The sequence below is a fragment of the Talpa europaea genome (genome assembly GCF_964194135.1).
Source record: "Talpa europaea genome assembly, chromosome: 6".
NCBI classification, from domain to species: Eukaryota; Metazoa; Chordata; class Mammalia; order Eulipotyphla; family Talpidae; genus Talpa; species Talpa europaea.
Window position 1 is genome coordinate 41,008,960 of NC_140072.1, and position 20,697 is coordinate 41,029,656.

The window sequence follows — 20,697 nt, forward strand, 5'->3', positions numbered from 1 at the left end:
CCCTCCCAAGAGAACAGGGAGCACTCACGTTCTTGAAGCCCCTGTAGAGGGACTGCAGCTCCTTTTTGGTGAATTTGGTCTGTGCCTGCAGTTGGTCCAGCCCCTCCGGTTGGTGACGTACTGTGGACAGCTCCAGCTCACTGTCGCTGCTGTCTGGAGGGGGACACAGACCCGAGAGGGTGGGACACGTGCCCTGCCCCTCCATCTAGCTCCAGTGTGGACACCAGGGCATGAGGGGTTGGAGGGACCATGTGTGGCCACTCAGGCTGTATACCACACAGCGGTGGAGACAGCACACTCCTGAGCCATGCCTCATGGCCTCCCTGCTCCTCAAACAGAGCAGACCCTCCCCATGCACCTCACCTTGAGCGGGTTGAGGGTGCCCAGCCAGCCACATGGTAGGAGAGGGGTAGAGGCTGGGCTTGTTCTAGAGAAACACTGAACAAGGAAAGGCTGACAGAAGGGGAAAAGACAGCAAGGCAGGCTAAACGGACCCCGGACCTTTAAGACTGATTTCTGGCCACCTCCTCCATGCAGCCTTTCATGACTTACAGGAAGGGCACTCTTTTGGCCCAGTACTGCCTTGTGCTTCTGCTTGGTGGTATTTGGTGTGGGGGTGTTACTCACATTTGGATAGGAGGTCAGACCTCAGGGACCCTAGGGCAGGACCTTTTAAAAACACATCAAAATGTTAACTAACCATGGCTACTTTGGGAGCTGAGAGAGGAGGAGGGATTCCAGGTGACCTGGACTTTTTTATGATTTTTCCTTTTATGTCTTCCTAATTTCTTTTGGTGGCAAGCATCACTTTTATAATATGGTAAGTCCCGTTTAATGTCGTGGATATGTTCTTGGAAGTTGAGACTTTAGGAATATAGAGAAACCTGGTCCATGAATAATACAGGTTCATTCATTGTCATGGGATTTTTTTTTCTCATCAATGTTATAATCAAACAATGTTATTCAAAGGACTTGCTATATAAAATAAAGCCATGGATGAACCATCACTGAATACCTCCTCCTTGCTGAACAGCATGCTCACATAATTATAGAATTTCCCACTGAAATGGGAAGCACAATGCCTGTTGCACTGTTGCCTCCCTAAACTCCCCGTGCACCTGTGAAAGGTGAGTCCATGGTGATCTGCACAGCCGTTTGCTGGCACCCACTGCAGGGTGAGCTGTGAGGCACCCCTCTGCCCTGCCCATCCTGTGCCCTCAGAGCCTAGCATGGTGTTGGGCTCTGTCAGAGTACTGCTAACCCGAGTCTGCTGAACCCAGGGCTAGGGCTGCTTCGTGCCTGGATCTCTCCCGTAGGCACTGCCCACTCACTGACCTCGAGTGCCCTGAGAACCAGCCATCAGTCAGGCTCTGTTACCTGGTCCACACACATGCCCAGTCTCCAGCAGCTATTTCACACCTTCCTTTTCTTTAAACTTCCAGCCCCTCCTCCCTCATCCTTACCATCAGGTTGCTTCCCACTTCACTGAGAAAAAACAACCCACAGAAGAATTTCCCCAAGTTCCGATCACCACACCTGCCATCTACCTGCATCGCCTCCTCTCCTCTTCTGGGAATGAGCCATCTGGTCCCTGGTGAGGCAGATCCATCCATTTAGGCAGGGCCCCTCTCCCCTACTCATGCGTGTGGCTGCGGCAATTCTCCTCTTTCCTCAACTTTCTTCCCTCCTTCCTGGACGAGTCCCATATGGACAATACTGGCAATCCTTAGTCAGGTTAAGTATATGCAAACCTTGCATGCCAACAATTCCGCTCTAGGTAAACATTACAAATAGAATCTCACCCAGCTAAGGGGAACTGTACACAGATGTGGCAAATGGAGTTAAGGGGGGAATTGGAGGCATCCTAGGGACCCATCACAAGCAGGATGGGTGGGCACAATATGTGGGATGCACATCAAAGAGAATTGTGCAGTGGATTACAGGCACCCACAGCAGCATGGATCGATGTTAAAAATAAGATGCTCGATTAAGAGGCACACATTTTAGACTAAACAAAAAAGCAAGACTCAAATAAATGTTACTTATAGAAAGGATACCTTTAATATAAAGACACAGACAGATTTGGACAAAGGGTAAAGAGACCTAGTGTGGCGATATTAATAATAAAAAATATAGACTTCAAGACAAAGAAAACTATTAGGGATAAGGATCATTTTAGTGATATAAAGGATTAGTGATTTAGTGATGTTAGGATTAATTCATCAAGCAAACAGAATAATCTGTTAAACAACATGGTAACAGCTTTAAAATAATTGAAGCAGAAAAAACTCAAAACTAAGGGAAAAGGAGAGAAATCAAAGTAACAGTTGAAGATTTAAACATCATCTTCCAATAAATGATAGAAATAAAGATATGAAAAAGATTGAAAAACACCATCAATTTATTTGACCTAATTAATAGTTGTAGAACATTATACCCAACAACTATATAATATATATTCCTTTCAAGAGTAAAGCCTGTGGTTACCAAGATATACCAGATACTGGAACATAAAACTGACTGGAACATGACTCTGACCCTAATGGAATTAAATTAAAATCCAAAGCAATATGAAATTCAAGAAAATACCAAATGTGTGGAAATAAAGCAACACACTTCTACTTAAGCTATAACTCAGAAGAAAAACTACTGGAGAGTTTTGAAATGTTTTGTATGAAATGAAAATGAAAACACAGCATATCAAAATTTTCTGAGTGCAGGTTAAGCTCTGTTTAGAGGGAAATTTACAGTTTTAAATTCTTTTGTTAAAAAAGAGGTAGACAGGCAATAGTATGAATTTCTAGATCTAAGCTTTTCACAATCTAGTAAAAGGGGAAATTAAACTCAAAGTTATTAGAAGAAAAATAATAAAAATAAGAGTAGAAATCAATGAGGGCCTCCCCGGTGGCACAGCGGTTGAGCGCTGGGTAGCAAAGCTGCCCGCAGCCTCTGCGGCGCCGGTTCGATCCCCGGCTGTTCGATCCCCGGCTGTTCCCCGGCCACTGGAGGAGGGTCCCACATGGCGCGCAGACCTCTCCTGCCGCCTGCTGCTCCCCTCAGCAGTGTACTTCGGTCTTTCTGCCTGCTCTGCTCCCTGCTCTGGCTCTGGTGAATTCTCTCACCCTCCCGCGCTTCTGACTGTACCCAGTGCTTGTATGTATAAATAAGTAAATAAATCTTAAAAAAAAGAGTAGAAATCAATGAAAAAGTTAAAGCTAACAGAGAAAAACCAACAAAGTCATTAAAAAACTCAATAGACAAGTCATAGGCCAGAAAAATCTTTCTGGAGTATGTGTATCTAAAAAAAGATTCCTTTTTAGATATAAAAAGAACTCCTACAAATCAACCAGAATAAAAACTCAGTTTTTTAAAGAGGAAAAAACTAAAACAAGGTCCATACACACAGGAGAAGATGCTTGGAGGCATTAATCATCAAAGAAATGCAAGTATTCTGATGCGAAATACCCAGTGATCTATCATTTCAAAAATACTGATAACACCAAATGTTGGTGAAGTTGTGACACCCCTGGGACTTGATGTGACATAACTTCAAGTGACCTGAAAACTGAAAGAAATACATGAGGCAAATGTTCTGGACTACAGCACAGTGCCACGACATTTGAGAGAAGAAAAACACTTGAAGGGACGTATACATTCACCCTGGTTGCTGCCTGCAAACATTTTCTGGACAGTGGCACATAGAAGCGGAGCAGGAGCCAGGGAGCGGCAGTCTGGCTGGATCGCTGAGGTAGACGTCAGGGCCTGGGCTGCTGGGCCAGGTGGGTTTTCATAATACAGCCCCGGGAGAAGGGAGTTGCACAGAGAGAAGCCCCAGAAATCTGTGTGTGGTTTCCCCTTGCAGCCTTGACCAGGGACTGGGTTACACTCAAAATGAGACTGTGAGGCTCAGCCAAGAGCAGCTGTCATGGAGTAAAAGACAGAGACAGAGACCGAGAAGGACATACTCAACTTCATGAAGTGACAGGAAAAAATGGGAGTTCTGGCCCCGCAGAATGGAAATATTTCCCGAAGCACCTCAGACATTCAGCTGAAACCCCAGCAAGGTCATGGGAATAGGGGCCAGGCCCTAGGGCGAGGACCATCCTCTAGAACAAAGGACAAAGTCAAAGCAAAACTATTCTAGCAAAGTTGTGGTTTTTTTTTTTTTTTTTAAGATTTATTTATTTATTTATACAAGCACTGGGTATAGTCAGGAGTGCAGGAGGGTGAGAGAATTCACCAGAGCCAGAGCAGGCAGCAGAAGAGGCACACTGATGAAGTACACTGCTGAGGGGAGCAGCAGATGGCAGGAGAGGTCTGCGCACCATGTGGGACCCTAGCAGGTAGCCGGGGATTGAACTGGCACTGCAGAGGCTGGGGGCAGCTTCTCAACCCAGCGCTCAACCGCTGCGCCATCGGGGAGGCCCTGTTCTAAGAAAGTTTAAAATGAAATTTCAAGATCAAGGGGACCTGTAAATGCCAATAAATTAACTGTATTCCAAACTAAAATTCAACAGGAATTATAAGAATAGTATGCAGATTCCCTACAATATGCCATCCACCACATCCAACATAAAATAAAAAGTTAGAAGACACGAGAAGCAGGAAAATGTGACCCATAAACAAGAGATAAAGGAGTTGACAAATTATGATGTTTTTATTACTAGAATTATTATAAAAGAATTTTAAAACTACTGTTATCAACATGTTGAAAACATCAAAGGGAAGAAAAGAGTAAACGGATGGACATCTTAGCAGAGAAATAAAAACTATAAAAGAGAACCAGATGGAACTTCTAAGCCTGAAAAAAACACACAATATCTAAAATTTAAATTTCACCTGATGAACTTACAAGAAGTTTGGACAATACAAAAGAATAGATCAGTAAACTCAAGGACATGTCAATAGGAACTATTCAAACTGAAAACAAAGAGGAAAACATTAATAAAGCCATGTGTAGAGTCTTACTGACAATATTAAGCAAACTAATTATATTTAATTAAAATACCAGAAGTAGAAGAAAAAGAAACTGGGACACAAAATATATCTGAAGAACTAATGCCCAAGATTTCCCAAATTTGTTGAGAAATATCAGTACACAAACCAATAAACTCAGCAAACCTCAGGAAGGATAAATTAAAATAACAAAACAAAACAAAACATACAGACAGAAGAAGAGCAATAGGACAGTTGGCTTCTCATGAGAAGAGAAGGAGACCAAAAGATAATGAGTAGAACACTACTTTAAATTGTTGAAGGAAAATATCTGTTAACCTAGAATTCTAGAATCCAGTGCTAATATCTTTCAAAAAGAAGGATCAAATAAAGTCATTTTCAAATAAATGGATGCTAGAGAACTTGTACCAGGAAAGCCCCACTAGAAGAAATGTTGTGGGAAATACTTCAGGATGAAGGAAATGATATCAAATAGAAACCAGGATCTGCGAGAAAATAACAAGATGCTAGCAGAAGAAGTAATCTGAACTAAATGCATATGAAAATGTAACATCAAAAGTAATGAATGCAGCTAGTTCTTAGAGGGATATTTAAAGTACTAAGTGCCTATTTTAGAAGTGACAAAATTTTTAAAATAAATATAAGATTCTACCTCAAGGAACTAGAAATCATAAAGTAAGGCTATGGCTAGCTGAAGAAAGGAAAAAGAAAAAGATAAAAGCAGAAATCAATGAAACAAAAAAAAAAACAATAGAGAACATTAATGAAGTGGAGAGATAGTTCCTTGGAAACATCAATAAAATTGATAAAACTCCAGTAGATATGTAAAAAAAAGTGAAAGTGAAGACAAATTATCTATATCAAGAATGAAACGGTAAACTCTGCAGACCTTAAATGGATAGGAAGGAAGTATCATGAAGTTGCACACAAATTCAATAACTTTGTTAAAGGGGACCAATTACTCAAAAATCACAAACTAACCAAGTTCACTGATGAAAAGTATAATCTGAACAGGCCTAACCTTATTTCTCATGAACACAGATACAAAGAAATTCTCAACAAAACATTGGTAAATACAATGTATTAATGCTTAAAAAGAATAACATACCATGCCAGGTGGGCTTTTTTAAGAATGCTAGGTGATTCACTATTTAAAAACAAATCAACATAATCTGCCATATTAATAGCCTAATGAAGACAAAAATACATGATCATATCAACTTATGTAGAAAAAGTGATTGACAAAGTTCAACATCCATTATAATAAAAAACTCAGTAAATTAGGAATTCAAGGGAATTCCTCAACTTGGTAAAAACATTTACCAAAAGAAAAAAAACACAAAAAACAAAACCATATAGTTAATTAGTTAACAGCACACTTAATGGTGAGAGATGGAATGTCCTCCTCTGAGACTGAAAACAACTACCTGCTCTTTCCTCTTCTATTCAACATCATAGTAAAAGCCCTAGTGAGTGTAATAAGAGGGAGAAAAGTAAAAATACAGGAATAAGGCAAGAAAAGCATATAGATTAGATTAGAAAGAAAAAAAACCAACTATCCATAGTCTCAGATGACATGATTACCTATGCAGATAATCTTAAGGGATATACAAAAGCCCTCTTCACAGGATACAAGGTCAACACACAAAAATCAAAATCTATAGATCAGCAATTGGAAACCAAAATTTAAGGAACAATACTATTTAGGCTCATGTGTCCCACAGATGAAGTACTTGGGTATAAATCTAATCAAAGTATAAGTAGGTATTAATTGAATAAAATAATTAAATCTAGTAATCTATATGCTAAAAATGACAAAATCTTGACAAAAAGAGATCACAGATTAAGTAAGTGAAGAAGACATACCATGTTCATGGGTTGTAAGATTCACCACAAAAATGTCAATTATCTCCAAAATGAACTACAGATTTAACTATTTCCAATAAAAATCCCAGAAGGATTTTTAGTAGACACAGACACACTGATTCTAAGAATATTGAAAAGGAAATAGAATAGCTGAAACAATTTTGAAAAAAATCAAAGTGGGAGAAATCAGTTTCTTTGATTTTCAAAACATTCTATAACTACTCTAATCAAGATTGTGTGATGTTGGAGGAGAGACAGACACATAGATCAATGGGAATAAAACAGAGAACACAGAAGTACAGCCACACAAATATGATTGCCTGATTTTTGACAAATGTGCAAGAGCAAATCAATGGGAAAAAGAATAATATTTTTTTTCAACAAATGGCGCTGGATAATTGGATCTAAAAATTAACTTTGTCTTAAAGCTCACATCTTGTACAAATATTAACTCAAAATGGAGCACAGGATTACATTTAAGACATAAAACTTGTTGGAAAAAAACTCAGGAGAAAATCTTAGTGACCTGAGTTGAGGCAGAGTTCTTAGAGATGACATCAATAGCCTAATCCATCAAAGAAAAAAATTGATATATTATACATTTAATTGAAAATTAAAATTTTTGCTCTATAAGAATACTGTTAAATAAAAAGGCAAACTACAGATTGGGAGAAAATATTTGCAAATTACATATCCAACAAAGGATATCCACAATATTGAAAGAATTCTCAAAACTCAGTGGTAAGAAAACAACCCAGATTTATAAATGGACAAAACATGATCCAATACTTTACCACAGAAGATATACAGATGAATACACAAAAAGATGTTTAACAATATTTAAATGGCGAAATACAAATTGAAGCCACAACAAATACTATTACACAACTATTAGAGTAACTTAAATAACAAGAATGAGGGGCTGGGGAGGACCCAGAGTAACTGGAACCATCAGATGTTACTGGTGAGAGTCAAAATAGTACTGCAGCTCTGGAAATCAGCTTGGCAGTTTCTTATAAACATGCACTTGTCATGTGACCCAGAAATCTCACTCCTAGTTATTTATCCAAATGATATTATATCCACACAATAACTTTAATGCTTGGAGCAATTTTATTTACAATCACCAAACCCAGAAATAACGCAAATGTCCTTCAGCCAGTAAATGGATAAACAGACTGTGGTCCATCCGCACAGTGGAACTACATTCCCCACATCAAGCTATAGCCTTTTTCTCTCTTTTAACCCACTTTCCTCCCCTCCTATCCCACTCTGCGTTGAAATGACTCCAGTGAAGCAATGCCCCAGCGCTCCCTACCAACTGCTTTCAAAACACTCACGGCTCTCTGGACGCTGACCTAGTTTGCTGGACGTGGCCAAACGCACCAAAGAAGGTGGGGACCATCAGCAAATAGGGGAACGTTATGGTGCCCCCCTCAGGAAAATGAAGAAAATTGAAATGAGCCAACCCGCCAAGTACATTTGCTCCTGCTGTGGCAAAACCAAGATGAGGAGCGAGCTGTGGGGACCTGACACCGTGGTTCTTGCATGAAAACGGTAGCTGGCGGTGCCTGGACCCACATCACCACTTCTGCCCACAACATCTGCCCTCAAAGGCTAGAGGCCTGAAGGCCAGTGGAAGCGCCTCCATTTGAAACACTGCCAGCCAATAATAAGTGGGTTATGTAACAGAATTACTTTGATTTGTTAATTTTGTTAATGTCCTGACATGCATAGCATTAATTTTGCTTCTCAAAGACTTGGGAATTAAAATCCTTTCATTGGGCCTCCCTGGTGTTAAGCACCGTGCTATGAAGCAATCCAGAGCCTCTGCAGAAACAAGTTCGATTCCTGGCCGGCCAGGGAGCAACCCACATGGCACGGCAGACCTCTCCTGCCTCACCCACTGCTCCCCTCAGCAGTGTATTTCAGTCAGTCTGCCTGTTCTGTTCTCCGCTCTGGCTCTGGTGAATCCTCTCACCCCCTGCATCTCTGGCCTGTTCCCCAGCTCTTGTGTGAATAATTAAATCTTTAAAAAAAATCCTTTCATTTTTACTGGAAACAACAACAACAACAAATACAGAACTAAAGAATCAATGGTTAAGCTCCATATTGCTAATATAGTGATTCACTCAGTAATCTTGATGATTAAATCATATAGGTGTAATATGGGAATGAAAATTACAGTGTTAACATGGGTAAACATTAAGGACATGATGCTAAGTGAAACAAGCTAGACAGAAAGACAAATGCTGTATGATTTCACTTATGGAATCTAAAAAATGCCCCGCTTGTAAGGGGGTAGTGGAGGAGGGGCAAATGGGAAGATATTGGTCAAAGGACACTCCCAGTTATAAGATGAACATGTTCTGGGGAGCTATTGTAGGGCATGGTCACTAGAGTTAACAAGACTGTATTATATACTTGAAAGTTGTTAAGGACTAGATCTTAAATGTTCTCACCACGACAAAAAAATAGTAATTCGATGTGGTGATGGCTGTGTTAACTAATCTCTATTGTGGTAATCATTTCACAGCATTTATATGCATCAATTCATCACCTTCTATGCTTTAAATTTACACAATGTCATATGTCAATTATATCTCAATAAAGCTGGAGAAACAAACAAATAAGAAAAATTATATCCTCCCTTCACTTTTGAATATATATGCAAACCCTTTGACCAAATGTTATTAAACTAACCCAGCTTTATTTTTTTTTAAACATTTTTTTAAAAGATTTATTTATTTATTTATACAAGCACTGGGTACGGTCAGAAGCGCCGGAGGGTGAGAGAATTCACCAGAGCCAGAGCGGGGAGCAGAACAGGCAGACTGACGAAGTACATTGCTGAGGGGAGCAGCCGGCATGGCAGGAGAGGTCTGTGTGCCATGTGGGACCCTCGCCAGGGGCCGGGGATCAAACAGGCGCTGCAGAGGATGCAGGCAGCTTTGCAGCCCAGTATTCAACAGCTGCGCCACTGGGGAGGCCCTAACCCAGCTTATTTTAAAAAAGAAAAAAACACACCACAGTCAAGAAGGTTTTTTTTATCTGTAAGAATTTAAGGAGGGAAAATTATATGAGAATTTAATGCTGAAAAGGTGTTTGATAAATGTCTACATGTATTTATAAGTAACTAAACAAAAACTCTTAGCAAAGTGGGAATCAAAGGGAATTTCCTTAACTAGATGCAGCTTAAATTTGCAAATCCTATATTTATTTACAGAAAATATTAGATCTAATGGTAAAGGCTAAGACATATTCTCTTTAAGATTTTGGGCAAGCCAGGTTGGCCACAATTACCACTAATTGATGTCCTGCCAATGCTCTAAGGAAATTTCAAAAAAGAAATAAATGGCATAAGAGCTGGGAAGTAAGGGATAAAACTAACATTATCTATAGATGATGTGATCCCGACAGACCAAGAGAATCAATACATATGAGAGTTTAGAAAGGTTGCCAGATACAAGATTAATATAAGAAAATCAATAGTAATTTTCTGCAGCAGTAATAACCACCTAGAAAATATAATTAAAAGACAACATTCATAATAGCCATAAAATCTAAAAAGTGTCTAAGTATTAACTAAAATTCAAAAGGCTTCTTTATAGATGGATATTCTGAATACATTTTAGCATTTTAAACAGATCCACATAATATGAAGATGTCACTTCTTCCCAAAGTAATCTATAAATTCCACACAATTGCAATCAAAAATCTAGTTGGAGATTTTTGAGGACCTTGATAAACTTACTCTGAAATATATAAAAAGGAATGCAAAAGTTCATAAAAATTGAGAAAGGAAGAGCAAAGAGTTAGCTTCCTTTAATAGATACTTATACATATTGCATAGTATACTTATACATATTGCACAGTCACTATAATAAAAGGTGTGTGATAAGCACACGAATAGACAAACACACCAACAAAGAGACCAGAAAGCTCAAAGAGAGATGAAGAGAATTTCACAGAAAGTTTGAGGAGAGGTCAGATTTGGGGAGAAGTTTAGTAGATGGTGTTAGGAAACTGGCTTACCACATAAACTAAATCTGGATCCTTTTCTTATGCCATGTACAAAAGTGGGCTCTGGATAAACTAAGGACCCAAATCCCAAAGGTAAGTTATAAGATAAATAAAATGTAAAAATCTCTTGCTAACCTAAGGATGGGAAAATATTTCTTAAAACTTCAAAAGTTCACACCATAAAGAAAAAAAAATATGATGAGTTTGATTACATCAAAATTAAGGCTTTCTGTTCAACAAATGGCTAGCTGGCCAGTCAGAGACGCTTGAGAGATGGGAGAAGACAATGTGAAATGTTTACAAATGTAAAAAGAAGAATGTCTAGAACAGATAATCAGAAAAGGAAACCAGAAAGACGAATAAAATTACAAGAAAGATGGCTCAGCATCATTAATATTGGGAGAATGCAAATCATGATGGGCACCCAACATTTTTAGATCGGCAGGAAATAATAACGAAATACGGAGCCTGACAACCCTGAGTGCTGCAGAGGATGCAGGTCAATCGTCCTTTTCCAACATGCTGTGGAAACTGGTACAACTACGGGGCGAACTCTGCATTTTCATACTAAGGGCGTCTATTCATGCAAAATTACATTTGCATGTCCTCGAGTGCGGTATTCCTTCTTTAGGCAAACACACCAGAGAAGCTCATATGCTCAACAGACACACACAAGAGTTGTCATTGGGTGTTGGGATTGTTTTGTGTTGAAATAAAAGTCACCAGGGCACTCTTTGCAATAACAATAATTTGAATCAACCAAATGTCCACTGACAACCAAGCAGATGAAAAGGATTGCGGGGCACTCCCTGGATGAAATCTTCTAGATCAGTAAAAATATGAACGACTAATAGCACAGAGCTATTAGGATGGAAGGATGAGGCTTAGGAACATCTAGAACCATCCTAGAACCAGTCCTAGGAGACCAGTGTGATCCAAAATCAAACAATATATTTGTAGGGATATAAAAAAGCTAAAATTATAAATAAAAAAAATCAAGGAATGGCAAGCAAAGCCTGATGGTGGTAACCTCAATGGGGTGGGATAGGAGAGGAGCTCACAGAGAGGCAGCCTGGTGATGTTCTGGCTCTTGGGGTAAGGATGGGTTCCCTGGCATTCATTATATTACTCTTTGTTAATCACATATGCAAATAATTGTTTTCATTTATTAGAGGCTAATTGAAATGTTTAAAAGTAATTGGAGTCCATAGGCATGGGGCATGGGGTGGGGGGGGGGGAGAGAGAGAGAGAGACCAAGAGACACTTCTGGACCTCATGTAACATCAGGCACTTGGAAAATAAGAAAAGGATAGTAATCCCGAGAGTAATGGTTAAAGGATATACAAAAGCAATTTATAGATGAGGAAACTGAAAAAGCTAAGAAGTACACAGAGGTGTTCAAAGCATTAGTATGAAAAATGTGTACGAGAGCAATGAGGAAACTGAAAGTCACACTCATTAAACCTGCAAAATCTGAAGCCTCCTTACAAAGTCAAGCCTCAGTGGGGGACATGGACTAAATGCTTGCTGAGCTCCAGACTCACCTGCCTATGATTAGCACTTGGATGTCTCGGAGGTTCTCAGATGGAACATGTCCAAACTAAGCTCCTAATCTTCAGTCTTACCCACAAAACCTGCTCCACGCAGTTTCTCTAGCTCAGTTGGTGGCCATATCGCTCTGCTGGGTGCTTAATCCCTGGGTATCATCCTTCCTCCTCACCCTCAACCCACAGGCAAATCCTAACAGCTCTCTTTTCTACACATTTGACTTCTGACTCCTTCCCCCACCTCCACTGACCTACTCCCACCCAGGCTTGTCTCCTGGCCTGCCTCCCTCTTCTGTCCTGGGTCTCACAGGTCTGTATTTCAAACAGTGCTGGGTAGGATTGCTGAAAATGTGTCCTCCTGTACTCCATGCCCAACTTCCCCAAGTCTCTGTGTATGAAAATCCTTACAAGGTCAATAAATGAGGCCCCTGTCCCCCTAGATCTGGCCTCATCCCCTAGGTCTCTCCCTTCCTTCTTGCCCTTCAGCCATGCTGACACCCTCGTGCCCCTCAAACCTGGCAGGCACGCTCCCTTCATAGGGCCCCCACTTGCTATTTTCTCTGACACGGATGTTCCTCAGAACCCACATTTCCTTCAGAACTCTGTTCAAATACTATCTCCTCAAAACCCCTCCACCATCATTATCCCTCATCTCTGTTTTATTTTTTTTCATTTGGCTGACTCCCTGGCACATGCATATTTCTCTATTTAATGGTGTATGGACTGAATCCTGTTTCCTCTTCTCCCCACAAGTTCACATGTTTAAGCCCTAACCCTTAATGTGACTGTACTGGAGGCAGGGTCTTTAGAAGGTAATAAAGGTTAAATGAGGTGATGACTGTGAGACCCTGGCCCAATAGGACTGATAAGGATATCAGAGAGATCTTCCTCTTGTTCTCTCCCCGCTCTCTCCACACACAAGCAATAAGGAGAGACCATGCCAGGACACAGCAAGAAGGTGGCTGCTGAGCCTCCCTGGTGGCTCAGGGATTAAAGACACAGCACTATCAAGCAATCACCAGCCACTGCAGCACAAGTTCGATCTCCAGCGGGCCAGGGAGCTAATCTACATGGCGCAGCAGACCTCTACTGTCTCGCCCGCTGCTCCCCTCAGCAGTGTATTTCAGTCAGTCTGCCTGTTCTGCTCCCTACTCTGTCTCTGGTGAATCCTCTTACCCCCTGCACTTCTGGCCTCAGTTTCGAAGACCCCAGTTCTTGTATGCATAAATACATCTTTAAAAAAAAAAAAAAAAGAAGATGGCTGCTGTCTGCAAGCCAAGAAGAGAAGTCTCACCAGAAATCAAGCCTACTGGCACCTTGATCTCAGATTTCCAGCCTCTGAAATTGTGAGAAAATACATTTCTGTGGTTTAAGCAGGCCAGGCTCTGATACTTTGTTATGGCAGCCCAGGAGAACAATACAACTCAGCCTCTCCCTCTATCACTGGGGCTTCAGCAGGGACGCTAGTTGGCTCACTGCTGCACCCAATCCTGGAACAGTGCCCACAAATGGGGGGGGTGCTCTTGTAACACAAGCTTGGTCCTACATGTGGTACCTTGTTGAATGAGTATGTGGATTACTGGGTTTTAATTTGAAGGTGTGCAGGCAAGGCCTACCTCCTGCAGGTTGATCCAGGCCCCAAGGCTCCCAGTTGCTTACTCCTATTAGGCCTGCAGGGTGTGGCAGGAATCAGCGAGAGGTGATATTCCAAGGCTCAGATCCAATGGCAGCAGGTAGGGTAGAAGTGCACCCTGGGCAGAAAGTCCAAAGTGATCCAAGGGGATACATGGGCATGGGAGCCACCAAAGGGCCCAAGGCAGGGGAAAGGCTCATCTGACCACCATTCCAAAATGGTCACTGTGGCTGTCAAATGAAAGGATGAAGACAACAGCGAAGAGGGACTGGCAGGAGATGTCAGAAGGAAGAAGCACTGTTCCAAGCCACTGAATGGACCAGGTTAAACAGCCAAAGTCTGGGATGATCCCATGTTTCTGACCTGGGTAAGTTCTGGTGTCATCCACCAAGACAGGAGGGGTGAAATCACTCAGAATAGGAAGATAAGTCAGGGAGATTGCTGGTGGCTTTTCGACATCACTCTAGCACACTGTCTAGAGGAAGCCTTATGTGGCCTCCTATTTCCTACCCATCAGGGCCCAGGCGCTATAAATTCAGATGAAGGAGAAGACTGTAAGTTACAAATGACTTAGGTGCACTAGGGATACAAATGGTTTCTGTCTGTGGAATATAGTCCTTGAAGCTACTGGTTATGATTGACCAGTTTTCATTATAACATAATATAGTTGACCCTTGAATAATGTGGGGATTCAGGGTCTATATAACTTTTTTTTTTTAATATAGAGGCATGTTTTCTTTCTTTCTTTCTTTATTTGTTTGTTTTTGTTTATATATGCACTGGGTACAGTCAGAAGCGTGGGAGGGTGAGAGAATTCACCAGAGACAGAGCGGGGAGCAGAGCAGGCAGAAGGACCGAAGTACACTGCTGAGGGGAGCAGCGGGCGGCAGGAGAGGTCTGCGCGCCATGTAGGACCCTCCTCCGGTGGCCGGGGAGTAGCCGGGGATCGAACCGGCGCCGCAGAGGCCGCGGGCAGCTTTGCAACCCAGCGCTCAACCGCTGCGCCACCGGGGAGGCCCCGGGTCTATATAACTTTTGACTTCCCCAAAACATAACTAATAGTCTGTTGTTGACCAGAAACCTTGCCAATGGTAAAAACAGCCAATTAACACATATTTTGCATGCCATAAGCATTATCGACTGTTCTAACAATAAAGTAAGCTGGAGAAAAGAAAATTGTAAGGAAGAGAAAGCACATCCACAGTTCTGTACTGAAAAAAAAAATGGACCCACATAGTTCAAACACACGCTATTCAAGGGTCAACTGTAGTCTTATCCAGTGTCAGTTTCTAAGACAGTTTGGCATCCTACTTGTTTCTTCACTAAACTAAACAAGTGAGTGTCGAGTTTCTAATGTTGACAGCTGTGTCTGAACAGGAAGAAGACAGACAGAGGAAATCTCTCCTTTCCTTGACTTGGGAAATGTCCTGCCCACTCTGTGGAGTCTTCTCCACCTCCTTTCTGAGGAGCTAGGTGCCCCTTCCCTGAGGAACCTGTTCTCTGGTCTAACCCCAGACCTGTCTGGGACTCGCTGAGGTACAGGGACGGGCCCCTTCATCTTGATTCTTATAGAGTCGAGCCCAGTGCTGGGGCACCCGATGCTCTCAGGGTCACCAAGGCCTCTCCTGGCTCTTCCACAGGAGAACTCCAAGGATTTGTCCCTTTTTGGTTTATTTCATGGGAGCTGCAGCCAGATCCTTGAGGAGCTGCCAGAGGCATCACATCCACCTTCTGCAATTACAGGCGTCCTGACAATGAATCCAAATAGCCACTTTGCACAGCTTTGCTTGCCACACTGAGGAGATCCATTGGACAAAACAGTGATGTCAAGCGCTTCCTCCATTCTCCCTCCTACCTCTTCCTGGGCTCAGCCCTCCTCTCCCCTCTCCAGGAGCTGGTCCTAGACCATTCCCTTCCTATCAAGTCTCAAGTATTAATAACCAGGGGATCAGCAATAAAGATGTAACCTCTCCATCAAACAAGCATTTTGTCAAAGGAAAGCATGAGGCTTTCAAATTATTGTTTTAAAATTTTACAACAGCTTGATAGATTACAGACTGGGCTTCTTCCCATCATCTAAAAGTTTCCAAGTAGATTCCTGCCCAACACTCCAGGCAGCCCGCTCTGTGCAGGACCCACCTGCATGTGCTCAGGGAACGGGGCTCCAAATCTTTAATTCACTGAGCTGGGATGTACCAGGTACTGGGTGAAAGCAATGTTAACCCCCCATGTTGCCCCACCACCTCTGCAAGGCTCACCTATACTCCGCAAAACCTTTCTCTTGAGACCCCTTCCCCTGCCGGTCATTAGCCTTCTTTGCTCCCCTTCTCAGAAAAACTCCGAAGTGCTGTCCACACTCACTGCTCCAATGCCCCTTGAACCCAGCTGCTGGTCAAGGTCCCTTGCAGGCTGTGGCTCACTCACACATCCTGTAGTGAAATATGTATCCAGCCCAGTGCCATGCACATAGCAGATCCAAGAGGCAGACTAGCCCCCCCATTGGGGTACCAGTGAGGTGGGGGCATTGAACTTGGGTGTGATTGAATTTGATAGTCAAAAAGCATCCACATGGTTGCCAAGGGGAGTGTTCATGGGTTTCCTTACGCAATATTGTGCCTCAACACATAGCACACTCTAATGTCCTGACCAGGGGCCCCCAATCCTTGTAGTGATGGGGGCCTCTTAGGGCCTCAATGTGGTCCCCACACTAGTGATCTAATGGCACACTTCTTAGTGAGATTGTATCTAGTGGAAGGCAGCTGTGACTATGCATATTCCAAATGAGGCCTAAGGGGACCAGGAGGGAAGTCAGCCCTACACCACCCAAGGACTGTCCTCTGAGGGATGGCGCTTAGCTCCTGAGAAGCACAGTTGGGCCTGAATTGCCCGCTAGTGCCTCTGGCTTCAAATTTAAGTTTGAGAAAGAGGATGATGAGTCTCCAGCACATGATGAAACAGGGTTCCCCACCCTGCCCAGTCATGGTGAGGGGTACTTTTTGTCCTATCCCAATGCATGAGCCACATGAGGCCTCCTTGGGCTGCCCCAAGGCCTTCACAAGGCTCCCTGTGGGGAGCAGGATCTTTTCTTGGGCCTGCTTTGCCTCAAGCCATTACTCATCTTTACTCCCCTTTGCAGCAAAAGTCCAAAGTGCTGTTGCACTTGCTGGCTCCAACCCCTCTTTACCTCAGCCCTCCCTGCGCCCCTGCTGGTCAGGTGACTTCTAAACCTTGGTATCCCTCTGAGGAGCCCCAGGGCCCTGTGGTAAGGGAAGGCCTAGGGGGCAGGACTCCCTTTCCAATCTGAGCAGTTCCTGTTCTCTGTCAGGAGGTACTGGGCTTTGAAGAGACTTCACTTGAGATTCCATGATTAGGCCACCCTGACACTACTGTCTAGATATGCAACAGCCGAGGCACTGAGAGACCCCCAGGCTAATGCAACATCAGGCTTTGAGCTCCAGCCCACCTCCCTGTCTTGCAGAAGCCACCCTTATAGAGCCTGCCTCTCTGCTTCCTTCCCTAGGGCCCAGCCCAGGAGTCAGTCAGACCCCCAGGCCCTGGCTTTACAGAATGCCACCACCATAAAGTGCCTGTCGAGTGCGCCCACCTCTCCTACTAACTTCGTCTATATGCATAATGATGAGTGACCCCAGGGGTGGGATCTGGACTAGGTCACTATGGGCAGAAATGACGAGGGTCACTCTGTGCTGGGAGCTGCGACATGAGCTTTGCACACACTCCACACTAGGCTCAAAATGGCACCAAGGGAGACTCTTCCTGCTTTGGATTTGGCGGACCCAGACAGTTGCTATCACTTTGGGTTCTTGACCCCTGCTGGGATCACCATGGTCATGTCCATGGCCCCCTTGGCTCTGCGGAGTTAGAGACACATCTAGGAAGGGTATGCTGGAGCTTGGAAAGGTCCAGACTCTCTTACCCCCTGGCTTGGCAACCTCAGGCAAGTCACTTATTCTCCAGGAGCCTCAGTGTCCTTATCCATAAAATGGGCTGGCTACTGAGGACAAGATGATTATATGTACCTAGTGCCTTGCACAGAGAGAGTGCTCACCGGATGCTGACTACTGTCACTGCCATCACTACCCCACGACTATCCAGGGGCTGCAGGAGTCCTGAAGGATCTGCAGTTTACAAAGAGCGGTGGACCCTACCTGGGGGAAGGGCATCAAGGAAGTTCACTACCAGGCTGCCAGCAAAGGCAGCAGCAGGTGCTGGGGGAAGGGGAGCAAGAGGAAGGCCAGGAAGAATAATGGTGGCCCCTTACGTATGCTATACACCAGGCATCAGCTTCAGACCTGCTGCTCTCCTTGGTCACCTTTGCAAAGCCAGCCATGGGGGGGTGGGGTGGGGGGGCGGGAGGGTAGTTGGGGGGGGTGCTGCACAGAAGGCAGCAGCTGAGGACTGGGAGCCCCTCCTGGAAGGGAAGGGTAGGGATGACCAAGTTGAAAAGCAGCTCTGTTAGGCCTACACAGTGCTCCTAGAACAAGGTTTCTCGGCATCACTGCTGACATTTGGGCCTGATCATTCCTTGTTGTGAGGAGCTGACTGCATTTTAGGGGGGTTAGCAGCACCCCACTGCCCCACTAGATGCCAGTAGTACCCTCACTCCAACTGTGACAATCAAAAATGTCTCCATACGTTCCTAAATTTCCACAGAGGAGCAGAACTGTCCTTAGTTTCCACAGAGGAGCAGAACTGTCCTTAGTTGTGTGCTACTAGTCGAGAACTTGAGAATTCTGAATTGAGATGAGAGCCAAAGGCAAGTCTGGCCACAGATGTGCACCAAAAGGTGTGGTGCCAGGGCAGCAAGCAAGCACCAAGGCTTACAGTCCAGGGGTACTTTTTAACCAGTGTACCCCACCCTTCTGAGTCCCTTAGATCTGAGTTCTGCTTTTAACTTTCCAAAACTCTTCAGTTCACAGCCCCCGTGAAGAGAATAGGAGGAAATAGTCTATTTCTATCCTCATTCCACAAAGAAATAAAGACTGGTGGAGGTGAAATGCACCTAAGTCTCCCAGTAAGCTAGTGGCCTAACTAGGCTAGAACTCCCCTCGAAGAACTTCTCCCCTGTCTCCCCCAGAGACAGAGACTGACAAGAGGCCCCAGGAAGAGGAAGAAGGCCTTTCAGCTTCTGCATCTTTTAGAAAGCTGCATCCCTAGAACCTGGATCCATTAGTTCCTAACAATCCCCAGGGGTGTCATAACTCTGGTGTCTCACAGATGAGAACAACGGAGACTCAGAAAGGACAAGAGACATTCTTAACTGCACACGCGCATGCTTAGAAGGGAGCAAGACACCAGCTCCTGCCGCTCATTGCCAGCTCACATCAGGCCGGGGCTGATGGGCCGGGCTCCTCACAGCCCACCTGACAGTCCCTTGGACAGTGCCTGGCAGGACCTACAGTACCAGGCACTTTATGGGTCCCCAGTTCATCAACACAGAACATCAAGAACTTAAAACTTCCTCTCTCTGACAGGCAAGGGAGGGCTGTCTGAGTGAGAGGATGTTTTCAACACTGAATCCATTCTATTATGAGTAATCACTCTATTGCTAATTACTGGAGTAGTCTGCATATTTATGGCATGCCAAACAGTGCTGGAGGCCATGAAGGCCACAGTTACAAGTCTGCCACAGCCCTTTGGGCTAATTATCTTTAGCCCCACTTCACAGAGAGTGAAACTGAGGCTCAGAAAAGTTAAGGGAGTTGAAGTCAGTACGTGTGGGTGACAGGATCCCAGCTCAAACCTGGCTGACACAGAGGTTCTGTGCCCCTCACACTGTGCCAAGATCTGGAACTCCCAAGGGCCCAAATGGGCAGATATACTAGATAAGAGAAACTCATTAGAGCCTAAAGTGGGTGGTTTTTTTTTTTTTTTTAAAGCAAGCTGAATAGAGCAGCTATAGTTTTGTGCATTCCATACACATTGTAAAAATAAAGTCTCCTTAGAAATCACATCCGACTGCCTCAGACCTGTGAGCCAGTCAGGTTCAGTTAGGTAGATTCAAAGGATTAAGTTGAGTGGGGTTGGCTGGTGCTCCTGGCCCCTTGGTGCTCGTAAGAGGGCTCAGGAAACAGGAAAGAGCAATGCAGGGGCCATGGCTTCCCTGGGCACCCCCTACCCCCACCAAAGGCTGGGGACAAGGACAGGCTAGGCCCCTGCAGGAGGCCTGGGTCCTCCGGGGCACAGCAGTGCAGGGTGCTCATCCCCACCTCTTCCCAAGGGCCTGTTTCCCAGCAAGTTGCAGATTCCCCCTGCAGGTCAGCATCCAGTCAAGTGCAAGTCCAGCTTGGACAATTTTCCTCCCCAGTGAAAATCTAAAGGTCAAGGTGGCACGTCTCAGAACCATCTTAACCAAGTCCATTCTCTCTGGGCCCCAGGAACTCACCTAGAAAAGGTATTATGACGCCCCAAGGCTTCTGAGGGGCACATGGCCATGAACTTGAGGCAAAGAGCCTGGGCTCTGAAGGCAGAGTGTGGGGAGGTCCCTGTGTATCTTCCTGCCCTCAGCAACCCTTTGCAGGGGGTTGGTGCTGCCGGGCAGTTCAGGGCAGTTCAGAGACAAGAGCAGGCTCGCGCTCTCTCTCCCTCCCTTCCCTGGGCCTTTGGCTTTCAGTCTCAGGAGCTAGAGCCTGGCAAGGTCAGCAGAGTGCTGCA

General features: G+C 44.0%; 1 protein-coding gene across 1 annotated transcript in view; it reads right to left on the bottom strand.

Annotated features, from left to right (window-relative positions):
• The window catches only part of KCNIP3 (potassium voltage-gated channel interacting protein 3), a gene marked incomplete at both ends in the record, with an annotated part of 72,491 nt that overhangs the window by 7,891 nt on the left and 43,903 nt on the right, over positions 1–20,697 (bottom strand). Inside the window, 1 exon segment of the mRNA XM_084235197.1 lies at positions 29–153. Coding sequence (XP_084091323.1) covers positions 29–153 — 125 coding nt within the window.